Source organism: Eschscholzia californica, unplaced genomic scaffold, assembly GCF_041429995.1.
Source record: "Eschscholzia californica isolate CP2 unplaced genomic scaffold, dmEscCali1.0.p SCAF_5, whole genome shotgun sequence".
In the NCBI taxonomy this organism is placed as follows: domain Eukaryota; kingdom Viridiplantae; phylum Streptophyta; class Magnoliopsida; order Ranunculales; family Papaveraceae; genus Eschscholzia; species Eschscholzia californica.
The window spans coordinates 42,210,616-42,224,507 of NW_028238472.1; the positions used below are offsets into that span (position 1 = coordinate 42,210,616).

At 33.8% G+C, this 13,892-nt stretch overlaps 1 protein-coding gene and 1 long non-coding RNA gene across 2 annotated transcripts; one reads left to right on the top strand and one right to left on the bottom strand.

Annotated features, from left to right (window-relative positions):
• Positions 1-381: 381 nt before the first annotated feature.
• LOC147539337 (uncharacterized) lies at positions 382-3,469 on the top strand. Its single transcript, XR_015225641.1, has 2 exons — positions 382-826; positions 3,059-3,469. It is a non-coding gene; the product is annotated as an uncharacterized LOC147539337 (long non-coding RNA).
• Positions 3,470-6,843: 3,374 nt separating this feature from the next.
• On the bottom strand, positions 6,844-13,583 carry LOC147539338 (respiratory burst oxidase homolog protein E-like). Its single transcript, XM_086639852.1, has 14 exons — positions 12,708-13,583; positions 12,466-12,625; positions 12,060-12,108; positions 11,756-11,869; positions 10,730-11,170; positions 9,533-9,916; positions 9,348-9,443; positions 8,977-9,092; positions 8,665-8,835; positions 8,375-8,534; positions 8,095-8,289; positions 7,835-7,963; positions 7,262-7,340; positions 6,844-7,124 (listed from the first exon to the last, which is right to left on the bottom strand). Exons 1-14 carry the CDS (start codon positions 13,282-13,284, stop codon positions 7,015-7,017), a joined length of 2,781 nt encoding a protein of 926 aa, XP_086495978.1. The 5' UTR covers positions 13,285-13,583; the 3' UTR covers positions 6,844-7,014.
• Positions 13,584-13,892: the final 309 nt, after the last annotated feature.

A 13,892-nucleotide genomic window follows, 5' to 3' on the forward strand; every position in this document is an offset into this window, starting at 1 on the left:
ATACATGACAGTTGGGACTCTCGAACGACCAAATATTCTGGATCTGGTCGTTGGAGCAAATCCAACGGTCAATTTTTACTTTAAAAAAATATAATTACTTTTTATTTTTTTTAAATTATAATCAATTTTCACTTTTTCAAAAATTTGAAAAAGAAAATATTATTTTAAGAATAGTTCAAACACGTGTTTCACATGTACAAAAGATCGCACACATTTTAGCACCCACAAAAAGTTCACACACATGTTTTTCATATGTACAAATTTTAGGCTTAAGCACACACTGACATTAGAACTTATTTTTTAAGTTGGGCTGACGCATAAAATTTTAAATTGAAAAAATAATTTTTTTTTTTAGGCATAACACATGCTGGAGTTGGACTTGGTACAAGACTACCATTGGACTTGCTCCTGTATCTCTTCTTTAACATTTTTTTTGAGAAAATTAATTGTTCTATTTAGTCACACATAAATATCTCTGTCTCTCTTCAACTAATGCTTGCCATTTATGCATGTACTTTCTCTGTATGCAGGGAAAAGCAACCCACAGTACTACCATAAAAAAAGTAAAGCCTTCTCAACCTTTTAAATCCCATGATGCCCTAAGAAGCCATTGGAGTTGAAGTTTGAAGTTTTGTTGTTTGAAGCTGTTTTATGTGATTATACTTTTTCAAGAAGAAGTTTTTATTAGTGAGTAATCGTTGTGGTGATCGATGGATCAGCTTAACCATAGACTCCTATTTCTAGTGAAAGTTACCAACAATTCTTCAGGTACTCCTCTTTTTGGTGGTTCTTATTTCTTTGCCCATCAAGCTCGTCGAGATCTCAGGTACCCTCTCTCTCTCTCTCATGGATTTTGTTTTGTAGAAACTGCTATAGTTGCTTTAAAATGGGTTTTCATTTTGGCTATTAACTTTGTTTTGTAGAAACTGTTGCATATAGAGTAGAAAACTTAAGCATTTGGGTTCAGTTACCTTATGTAACCCTAGTTGATATTTTCTTTACTGATCTGTTAGTTGGGAGCTTAGTTCATACTTTGATTTTTTTATGTACTTGAGTTTCATTTGTCTTCATGGTGGTGATTAGGAGGTCCTGCTAAAATCTATCAACAACCCTTTGCTGGAGAGGTTACCAAGTTGGTTTCCACCTTCTAGATCTTGGGTTGGAGACACTGATACATATTATCTTTGCGAAAAAGAATCCTTAAAAAAATGAAATTTTTGTTAATGTAGAAAAATGATATAAAAACCAAAAGACATTGAGGTCTTTGTGGATTCTAGGGTAAATGATGTTGTTTAGTATAACATAATTTTGTATGAAGAAATGAAGTGGGAAATGTGCAAAACTAGTTTATACTAACTTGTAGAAACTCCCAACTCAAATAAAAACGGGGAGTGCTACAATGACAAAATTTTTGACAAAATTTTTGACTTAATGACTCATTTTCACTAAAACACAAAAGATTTTCAAAGTTTGACTTTGATCTGGACCATTCTTTTAACCTTGTGATTCATCGAGTCAAGGATTTTGTCAAAGTTTCTTTGTACATTTAACATTTCCCAATAAAAATACTACCCATGCTTGGAATGTCCATATCTTGTCCTAATGGACTTCAAAAATATGTTTTTCGCGGCCCACTTTGTCTTCCTTCTCCTTAAGTGGGTATCACACATAGGGATGTAATGTTGGATTAGTTCCATGTTGGTTGTTGGAGGACCTGGCGGTGACACCACAAGTGCAAGAGGAAGCCTCGCCTCTGGATCTAGTTTTTGGGTTGAGAGAGACTCATGACCACTTAGGGAGCAAGGAAGGCCCAAGACTACACACACAAATGGTATTAGAGCCCAGGTTTATCAGAGTATGTCAGGTCCCATTCCCATTGTGGAGGGGGAACAGTCTTCTAGGTCCATTAGTGAAAGGAACAATTGTTTGAGTTAGTTACACATGATTGTGGAAGGGAGTGGTAGAAATCTATAAGTGTAAGGAAAGCGTTAACACTTGAGCTAACTTTAGGACCGAAGATAACATTGGCTTAACCGAATCTAATAAATCCCTGCATAAACTTGACCTAGTTTTGGGTATGAAAAATATTGAAAATGCTGATATATCTGAGAATCGTATTGGTTCTTGGATAGTTAAATGGTGTATTATCCTGTGGAATTAATCTTTTCGGTCTTGGATCGGGATTTCAACTCTCTATTTTACATATTGCCCGTTGGAGATAGTTATCTCTTTCGAGTTATTTTCCTGATATGCTATATATTTCCTTAAAGTGATGCTAGACCTATTTTCTCACGTGACTAATCCATTTTTGTTTACTTATGTAAGTCCTGCAACAACTTCTTGAGGGTGTCCAGACACCTTCGGCTCATGATTTCTATCTTGACGTCGTTTAGTAAGTTAGAGTGGTGAAGTAAACGGATTTTCATGGGACAAAATTCAAAGTGAAGTATCAAGGATGAAAAGTAGTATTTCTGAACAGGGAAATTGAATACAACGGAGATGATCTCTATTAGTTCATCAATCGTGTAAGCAATGCTTACTCTGGAATGAGCTAAAACTAAACCACCATAAAAGGTGATTTGTCATTTGTTTCATCTTAGGTCGACTAGGGAGGTAGAACCAAGATTTTGGATCTCTAAATGTTTTGGAGTTCACTACAGAATTTAACTTGTCTAACCCTTTCTTGATTGTACTGATATAAACATGTTCCCATAAGTATAATATCGATCTAGTTTTACATATTGATAATGGAGGCAGATTTTGGGTTTGTCTCTTCAAGAAGATATCCTAGAATATTAATGCAAGAGCTAATGCTAGAAAAGGTTAAGCATAACCAGATATCGTGTTCATTTTAGGGGTCTCACGAGCTGCAAATATTCAGTCTTTTCACCTATTCCCTTTTGGCCATGCTCCTACCATAGAAATTTGCATTAAGGTCTCTTCCCCGTACCCAGAAATTGATGCAATATGATTACCAAGCAAGGGTTTTACGCATTCTTTTCACACTTCTGAACTTGTACTAATTTTGTTTCTTTATTCTTTCTTGTTTCATCTGTAGTTGCTGTGAAGTGATTTCAGCATCAACATGTTCAAAGCTTTTGATTATTGCCTTCTTTCTGGGTCTTTTTACGGGTCTTGTACTGAAGAAACGTGTTCGTCAATGGACTGATGAACTTCTCAAGCAACTGTATCAAATCGCATGAATTTCACGTGTGTCATGAACTCATGATCTTCAACTAGTATTTAGTTATTTCCACTTTGATTTGGTGTTCTAGTCTCTATGTGTTGTATTATGACTATTATCGTTTAGGCGATGTTTCAACTATCTAGATATGTGTGCTTGCTCCCCTTTCTAGTGATGTAATTTGGGAGGCTCTATTCTCCTTTTGGGTATGTAATCTATTAGTCCTTTTATTTGAATGTGACATTTTTATGCCATCAAATTAAAGAGGATTTAGTATTTAGTAAATACTTGTTACTTGCTTCAATTTGATCAAGTTGGGGAGCCCTTTTTTACCCTCCCAAGTTCATTGTGCAAGTTTGAAACTGTTAGAAATAACTCAAGGTGCAGCTGAGGTAAATTAGAATGGCCTTGAGTTCATACTGTGATGTTTTCGAAGCTAATTGTAGTTGTGCTCACTAAATTGTAGTTAAAAACAAGGAAATATGGTCCAAAAATTCTCACTTGCCGCTTTCTCTTTTCGATCAACTTTTAAGTGTGATCGTCAAGGTTCATCAATTTCACTAGTCAATCTGACAAGGATGCAAAAGTAGTTCATCGATCTTTTGTTATTGATTTTAATCTGACAAATTCGTTTTTATAATAACAGACTATTTCATCTTTGTTTCAGGATTCTTTTCCTCTTTAGAAACTGATATTTATCACAAGCATTAGGAATAGGAACTACTATAATGCATTATATTTTTAAACCTTCTTCCGTGAATCTTCGTGGTGTATTATAACTATCATAATGCATTATGAAAGATTTTGTCTCGTTCATAGTACGTTTAGAACAAAAAATAATACGTTATGAGCTAACACGATACAATATAGTTCATATTACGTTATGAGTAGTCGTATTTAAAAACTTTCGCTTGTGTATCTTCATAATGTATTATGAACTACGGAAGTGCGTTGTGACAAAACCTATTTTTGTTCTTCAACTACAAATACAAGATTGTTTCTTTCTTAAACCGAGTTTATTTTTTCTCTCAAGAAAGATATTATATCTCGTTCATAGTACATTATGAATCTAAGATATAACGTTAGGAACCAACACAATACAATATAGTTATGAACAAAAATTGCATTCGTACTTTGTATCAAAATGAAAATAAAAGAACTAGTGAGAGGCAGACTTGAAAAGTTGGAGGGGCATAAACTTTGTGAAAGCGAGACAACATTAAACTAAAAAACGGCCGTTGTGAAAGCGAGAAGACTTGAACATCATCTAGAATAGTTGGAAAAACAGATATTTCATTACACAGTTTTAGACCTCCCGCAGTCCCGCCAAATTAAATCTCACGACCCCTGACATTATTGAAGACCCCCCTCCAAAATAAATAGATATTGGAAGAAAAAGGAGAAGGTAAGTATATTGCTACAGAAGAACATATTATTTTACAATATAATATGAAAATGTTATTCAGTATTTTCTATTGTCTTAGTTTCCGGTCACACATTTTACTCTTGTAATATATCACTCACTTTAATGGGTATAGTGTGGGGTTTGTGTTGGTAAATCTCTTTCTCCCATACTATTCTCGCATGCTTCCTCACCAGAGCCGTGGCTGAGAATTCTAGGGTGCCGAACTTTACAAGAGGCCCTCTTGTATGATAACAAAAAGTAAAAAAATACTTCATATACCATAAAACATTTTTTGGGTTCCTACTCCAAAAATCTACCCCTAAACACACATTTAGTCCCCCCTAATATTAATATAGGATTTTAAGCCAAAATAATAATTATAATGGATATTTAGTCCAAATTATTTAAAGTATACCTAGACTTCAAAGTTACAGTGTTTTTCTGTTGAAAAATTCTTGTTTTGTTTCATAAATTACCTGTTATTTATTGTTAAAGTTTCATACTTTATTTTATGTTTTCCATACTTTATTTCATTTTTTTTATATGTGTCATACATAACACGTTATTTATCAACAATGTACCTTCCAAAACGAAAAGGACTAAAAACTTATTTTCTGGGAAGATTGGACCTTAAACTTTTTTTGAACTTTATTTTCGACTTAATACCCATGGACCCTAAATAAAAGTTTAAAATTATTCAATAATATAAATTTGATTTGTACTAGTTAAGAACAAGTTCATAGTTAAAAAAGATGAGGGCCATATGCTTTGTTTAATCAGGTGTCAAACACATCACCATTGAGCCATATGCTTTGTTTAATCTATTCTCTGAATTAATTGGTTAAAACTAAATATGCTATTGAAGTTGAAATGGGCCCATTTGAGGTGGGGGCGAGGGTGTATGCCCTGCCCGCCCCCCCTTAAATACGGCTCTGTCCCCTCACGCGAGGTTCTTTGAGCCTAACACATGTTTTCTTCGGGTGATGTGGAACCTATATAGCTTTTAAGGTTTAGTTCTGACTACATGTTAAATTTGTGATCATCTAACTTAAAACCAATTGGCAATGAGAAATCAACTATTTATACATAACGAGGGTATAATTATTAAGACAAGAAACATTTAAATTTTCTCGATTCCTTGGTATACTGGGTACCCAACACCCCTACCAGCGGAAACTTTACGTCGCCCCAAGAACTGAGAAACTAGAAGCTAGTCTCATATATAAATGTCACAACATGACAACATAAGGCACATTACAATGATTTTTTTTTGTAAGGTATACCAATTTAATCAAGTCTTTTCGGACAACAACGACAAGTAAAAAAGATGTCTAAGTAAATTTTTTCCATCAATTAGGTAATGTGATAGATGACATTTTACCTATGTGGTAGCATATGCCTAGTAAGGAAACATATATCTACTTAGTCAAGATATCAACATTCTTTTTGAGGAATCTAGATATTAGAACGTGGTTACACGTTCATGAATTGAAAAACCAACATTATAGTTGAGCTTTGGTCGGTCTACCTTATCAAATCTTCCCCAAATCACTATTTTGCTCAAGAACATGATATGCACCACTCAGGATCAATAATGGACCAACCAACCCACCATATATCATACTTTTTTTTCCTTTTATTATGCAACCTAATTTATCCAACAAGAATTGTAATAAATAGGTAACCCTTTTTTATGATTTTGATTTTATTAGTATGATTTTGATTTTGATTTTGATTTTGACTTGCTACCTCTCAACGTTAACTTTGCCTAGTTAATAACAACTTTGCCTAGTTAATAACAACTATAATTCTTAAAGTCTGTACCAATATCTACTTATTTGGCAGGAATGTGTTCGACAAATTTTTAATTCAGTTCAAATTTCGATGAATCTCATAGAAGGATCACAACCCACTGTTGTCTCCGATTTTTTTTATTCTTGGCAATCAATCACAAAGGAAGTTGTTCATCCACAAATTTTTTTTTTGTTGCAGGTGTTGTTCATCCACATGAGACTGAGCTTTGAACCTTTTTTATATATAAAAAAAAGATTAAGAAAAAAGAGGACAAGCTAGTTGGGTTAAACTAGGAGGTATTGATTTGTGACAGAAAAGTATATTGTCATTAGTACTAATCTTAAGATTAACACTAACTACTTAGTACAATAATGAAATATGTATTAAATATATTAGCTAACCAAACTTATAAGCCAACCTCTCAATTTCAAGGTAGGTAAGGTATCAATATTCTTCTATATTGGACCAACATTTTACTATAATTCATAGTAAGTTATTTACATTATACATATAATTGTAATGATAGTGATCGTATTAGACAACTTCTTTCTCTTCCTTTTTTCTTTAAACTTTTCCATTAATAATTACAAAAATATAGTGACGAACGAGAGGGTAGGTATGTGTTCTCTCCTCAGAAGTATTCCTTGTGAAACTCGAAACGTGTTGAGGTTGTGTGGCTCCGCTCTTGTGACAATTTCTTTAGTTCTTTTGCCAATACAGGCATCCCGCAGTAAAATACACCTGTATTAAAAAAATCACTATTATGTTACTTATTTTCTTTGATAATTGTCTTTAGGGCGTCTTTTTGATATACCAGCAATATGATTTATCATCGCCTCGTCTAAATGAAAAGATGAGTTTTGGGAATTAATAGTTACCGACGGTAGAGTAAGGATGCTTTGAGGCAATCTTGGTGAAGACTTCTTTCCAATTAGGCCTAGCAAAATGAGTTCTTACCTGCCTCGAAAAAATAATTATAATATTGTTACTTACAAGTTTGCCTATTATTATCACAAATCATGAATACAATTATGCATATCATTAAAGCTTACAAATTTGTCAAATTATTCCTCATTATTGAAAATGATGGGGGATTTTAATTTTATATTACAATCTTATAGTTTACTAGTTCGAGTAAGGTGATCAATCATCATCTGGGCTTAGACTTGTCATCTTCAAACTGTAATTAAAAATCTTTAGTGGTACATGAAAAGTTCGCCCGTATTTATTTATTCTACTTATCAGTTTCTTGCTTTCAAAATAATATTATTTTTTGTCAATTCAAAACCTACTTCATGCCCCGATATCATTGCACTACTTTTACGAATATATAAACAACTTAACAACTTTAGTATAAAATGGTATGGTGAAAAATGACCATTATAAAAGTTGGTCGACAAAACAAAAATAAAAATGATTAACACGGTCAAGTAATAATAGAAACGGCTTACCCGGGTGCCAGACAAGATGTCCACTCCAGTCTTAGCATGGTTGAGAGCTTGAACCATGGTGAGTAGAGTAGATCTGGCGTCTCCCTCTTCGTAAACACTCGTCAAATAGTTGTGCATCTCGATAACACCCTGTTCCAATTTTGAAATTATTCATATTTTTTTTTACCTTAAAATTTTACAGTTATATCTACGTGGTTTACAAATGTGGTCTATAGTAATACACTTGATGATTTTAACTTCTAGGCGTAATTAAATATTACCTTTTGATCCATTTCGGCAACTTCATTTGTGACACCTTTGAACCATTCAAAAGAACCAGGTTCTCTTGTGACCCAGTAAAAATGAGCACTAGTAGTCCTCTGTGGTTTCTTCTTCACACTTGATGCAACTGATGTTGATTGAGATGTAATACTATTTAGACTATCTTCTGATCTGCTTGTTTCAGTGATTGCATCCTAAAACACAAAAATTTGAACCATAAATTAAATCGAGCATTTGTGAAACTCGAATTTCTTTTGGGTACGTAGTTGAATTTCTTACTGTTTGATCCTCAGCTGCTCTTATGTTATTCAAAAGATCTCTTAGTATGCTAATGAATGGGGTTGCTCCAATTCCTAGCCCGACCAGGAGTAACACGTCATAGTTTCTATAGTCTTGTGCAGCAGCACCATACGGGCCATCGAGGATTAGTTTCGGCAAACTGTAAACAATCAATATTTTTCGTATTTTATTTGATATCAATGGTTTGGGTAGAACGGTAAAGTGTTGAATAAGTAGTTTATCTAAAATACCCAATGCGGGCAAAAAGGTAAGAGGAATTAGTAAATTACCTGACTTGCTCAATTCTTTCGGGTTGACCAAACTTAGCTCTACCAATGACACTTGAGGAATTACAAGTTTCGGTAAATACTCGTTTGAGTTCTTGTGTCCAGTCACCAACTGTCCTGATGTGAACACTGAGGTAGTCATCTCCTGGTGCCGATGTGATAGAGAACGGATGCCTATAGATTAAATATTCACTTAATTTAGTAATCGATAGTCAAAACTCGAATATATATTAGTTATGTATATGGTTGGTACAGCATAAATATTCAAATAAGAAATTGGTATAGAGCAATCTGGAAAGGGAAGATTCAACTTACCACTCAAAGGGAGAGATGGATGGGCACTGCAGAAATATGTATTGCCCACTTTTATATTTAAATCCATTTGGTTTTGACATAATCAAGCTGAAAACATTTCCGGGTAGTACCGATACCTGTACAAAAATCAAGGGTTCCGAAACTTAATTCACGAAGTAAGAGTACTACAATTAACTAGTAGTTGACTCAGAGTTCTACGTGTTGATGGCAAAATGTGTACTTTCAAATTCTAATTCGTTGAGATTAAAAAGAAATAGTTGATGGAAGTAAGTGGTTAATATCAGTTTCTGACACAAAGTCAAAGTAAGCCTATAAAAGAATGAAGCGTTTTTGTTCCCAGAAAGAGGAAAAGAGATAAGTAGAGAGAGTACCTTGAAGATCTTAACTGAGTATTGTTTCGCTCTTCGTGTTCTGAGACTCCGTTCCCCGACATAGAGCAATAATGGTATAGCGATATACATCCATGTCTGTAAAATTCATAGTAATTTAGATAACCAAGTTTATATTCTTAAGCTTAAAAAAATGAAAATTAAGAAGTAAACCTAAAAATCGTTACCGTTTTCTGTGACCAAGAGTGCACGAAGAAGGTGAAAGCACCATGAACAAGGAGCAAGATATAGACAATACCAAAGAGATGATGAGAATACCAAAATGAATTAAAACCAGTCAATCTGTTAAAAGGAGCTGGCAATTTTACGACGTTTTTCCTGAAATGATGTGTTGCTAGTGTAAAAGCTATTGCCATTAAAATCACCATTAGTATACCAGTTACACCTTCAACCCCTGTTAATAAATCTTTGTAACTTGGCTTCTTGTTATTGAAATCTGATGCTACCAATTCAAATTTCTTTGGTGATGATCTTATCAAACGTGGGAAATCACACGATAAATGTGTTCCTGCGTGAACAACAATCCCAATTGCTATTGCTGATGCTATTATCTGCATATGGATTAAGGATGTCAAATTTCTATCTCGCCAAAAAAAAACTAATGTGAGTGGATTATGAACTTAACGTGCTTTCGTAATTAATTACGTATTTACTGAACATTCAAGAATGATACCATTTCAATAAAACATTTATCCTTTCTAATTGTTACTTGATTTTCTCATAAAAAAAAAAAAATTTGTTACTTGATTTATATTTTGACTTTCTAGTGGTGACCCATAAGGACAAATACCTCAACTAGCATATATACTTGGCCTCAGAGGAGGAGACTCAAAAACATCTTCCTACAACCTTTTTTTTTCAAAAACGATAAAAACATCCCTTTGGTGATCCTCGAGTTAGGTTTTTTCTTTCGATGAAATATCCTCGAGTTAGGTGACCGCCTCATATACGTTTATCTTTAAGTATAAGAAATTCTTGACTTGGCCATTAAATTTGTTTTACTATCTCTTATTACTGTTACTCAGGATTAGCAAACTAGTCAAATTGCAGAAGGTTCCCAAAATGCACCCCAAACACATGAACTATCTACCAACTCACAGGATAGGTGTTTGCTTAACCAATGATTGGGTCAACAATCAATTTCTTGCTTACCTCGAAAAATGACAAATAAATTCAACCAGTTCGAATTGGTCTAACTCGACTTTTAAAATATTTCCCTTATAAGTTTCTTTTCCAAATCTTTCTTCTGACAAAGTCTATGTCAACTACTTCAATCGTGCTACAATTATGTTCGCCCTCATATATAAATATAATATGATATACCAACAAAATAATAATAAGGTGGAGGTGGGGTTCTTATGTACCTTATGAAAGTTGATGTTATCGTCGAAGGGAACAAACAATCTTGCTCTCGTTGATCGAAGCCACGTAAGCATATTTCGACAAACGGGTAGTAAAATTAAAGCCATGTTAAGTTTTAGCGTTTCAGCTGCACCTTTAGCCGTAGGGAAACAATAACCCATGACATGAAAAGCTGTCCGATGTCGATATTGGTAAAATTTCCAACCGAATAGTCCAGCCATTGCTAAAACCCAAACAACTATAATCCAACTTCTTTGCCAATTTTCAAGAATAAGACATCTCAACTTATGACTTACTTTGTGCATTACGTTTCTCACTGGCTTGCTTGATATTCCTTTGGTGTTTTGTTGTTGGCTCCATGTATTTACACTAGCTGTACTTAATGGTCTGCTATAATTCATATAATTATCTCTTTGTAATAGCAATGTCTCCAACTGCCACAACTGTAAAAAAAAAAAATACAAAAATCAAACCAAACCCCGACTTCTTTTTTGAAAAAAAATAATGATTTAATCGGGACTCAAATAATGCATCGATTATACACGATATATAGTTATATTGATATATAACTTCATAAACAATATGAAAAAATAAGACAAAAAAACAACAAGAAAATGTGAATAATAATATAGAATTTGGGGCGGAAACAAAAGTTGGGCGGATTCAAATAGTTGGACTAATTCCTACTAATTAAAATAGAAGGATTTGATTTTTGAGCTACTTTGGAGATTGAATTTGATCATGATGTATTTCTCTAAAAGGATCATCATAAATTTGGTCGGTTTTAAATACTTGTCAAACATTTTTTTGTTTTTTAAGGCAAACAAAACCATAGACTTGCTTGTACTATATATAATTGCATCTACCAAACACGACGAATATTTAATTATATTAGTTGGTAGTCCTACAAATATATCAATAAAACAACCACCCAAGACTTAATCACTTAAAGGAATTTAAGTTTTGGAGAAGTTCGTGATTTTTTTTCTTTTGTACTTTTACTTTTTAAAACTCTAAATTTGTCTTACCTCGATATAACCGTAATTTTCAGGATCTAATTCTTCCATTATCAAAGTAGCATACTCTTCTGCTTGTTCTTTCAACTTGGACAATTTATTTGCTGAAGCACTTAACATTATGAGCTACAAGATAAAACACAAGAAAGATAAGACATGAGCTCAAGTTCCAGGTGGAGTTGCCTATTTAATTAAAAGAGGTTAAATCTGGTCGTCCATTTTAGATTTTGGTCACATTTCAACAAAACTTTTAAGACAAACCGAGATCTAATATTTATGAAAATATTAATTTGTTCAGAGGAGATCGACTTTTTACCTCTCGTACTTCATTTCTTGTAATTCTGCCGTCTTCATTACTATCCGCCCTACAATGTAACAGTCAAATATGATTATAATAAAATATTAAATCAGACTCGAAAACTAATTAACTTCATCAAAATTTTAGCGGATTTAATCATAGTTGAAAACTTAAAATTACAATGAATACATCGACTAACTCGTCTATAGTTGGACAAATGAATTTCGCCAGACCAATCATGATGGAGAAACATCCGGCAAAGTCCGGCCGGCCACCTCCCATTTTGGCCGGAATTATTCGGAAAAGATTATAAAGGATCTTAAATGGGCCAAAGTGTAAATTGGGCCAACAAAATATTTGAAGGCCCAAAATCTAAAAAATTTAGAGAGAGAGAGAAAGTGAGAGAGAGAGAGGGAAATGGTACATGTCAAAGAATATTTGAAGACGAGCGTCAAAACTCTGGTCGGAAATTTGTAACCAAAAGTCATAAAGTTCATCTTTCGTAATCCTATCTAATTTCTGACGTCTTCTTCTTGCTAATGCGTCAAATATCCCGACGGCGAATTCCTTCGAATCACTCATACCTGAAAATTTTCAAAAAAACAAATTCATAATCAGAAAATTAAATTCTGTTTTTTTTTTTTGAATTCTAATTTTCTTACTTACCAATACATTCACCGAAATCTTCTCTTGAAAGTAAACCATCTTTAGAGAGAGAATGAAACCTAGATTCAACTTTTAACCAGAGTTGATTAGCATCAATTTTTCCAGTAGTTTTATTGATAAATCTAAGTCCTTTAAGTGCTTGTTGAGCATTTGATTTAGTTCTATCAAGTTTAGCTTTAATTTTTCTTGATTCACGAGCTAAAATAGTTGGATCTTCTAAATCAATTGAAGTTCTATTTGATGGAGATCTTAACCAAGCAAATTTCCTACGAATTCTTGATGTTGTTGATAAACTTCTTGTAAAAAAACCTAATGAAACATTATCATTATCTTTACTTCTTTCAGATCTTGATGTTGGAGTTGGAGTAACGTTACAAACACGAACAACAGAATCATCTTCAAGTTCTAAAGTAATTTCTACGAAATCATTTTGATTAGCTAAATCTTTAAGAAATACAGGCAACATTGCTCCTCCAATTGTGTAATCTGCTTCTGAATCTGAAATTTCATCTTGATAATCAAATCTTTTACTGTAATTTGATCGTCTTGAACTGCTCGCTACTGAAGGCGTCCTCATTTTCTTCTTCTTTTTCTGGTGATTGTTTGATTACTTTCTCTTTCTCTCTCTAGAGTTTTGATGAGTTACTTTCTCTCTCTAGAAAAGAATGAATGAGAGAACAGATGGCGATATGAATGATCACACGCTTCGACTCATAAAAGAGGGGGGTGGGATAGGGAGGGTACTTAAAAGAAACACCTCTCAACCGATTCTTCTCACTCACCCCTCCATGATTTCAACGCTCAAAATGCTTTGTCGTGCTTTATTAGAGAGAGTAGTTGAGAAAACAAATTTCAATCTTTTTATTACTATTCAATTTTCTTTTTCTTAGAATATCTTTTAGTTTTATTCAAAAATTAATAATATTTGTCTAAGCCAATTACAACCCCATGTCTAATGCCCTAGATTAGACACACATCTTCCTTCTCTATGATCCCTAGCCAAGGGGCTGGGAGTCGGGACGCGCGGCCGCTTGCTGGCAACATTCCAGTTCAGTTGGACGAGTACAGGTAATTACCAAAGGTGATGACCGTTAAAATATTCGAACTGAGCATGTGGGCAAAACATCCCTCTAAGTTCGTCATGAGCCTACCGTTGTAGCAGGCACATGAGATCGGGCAGGTAAG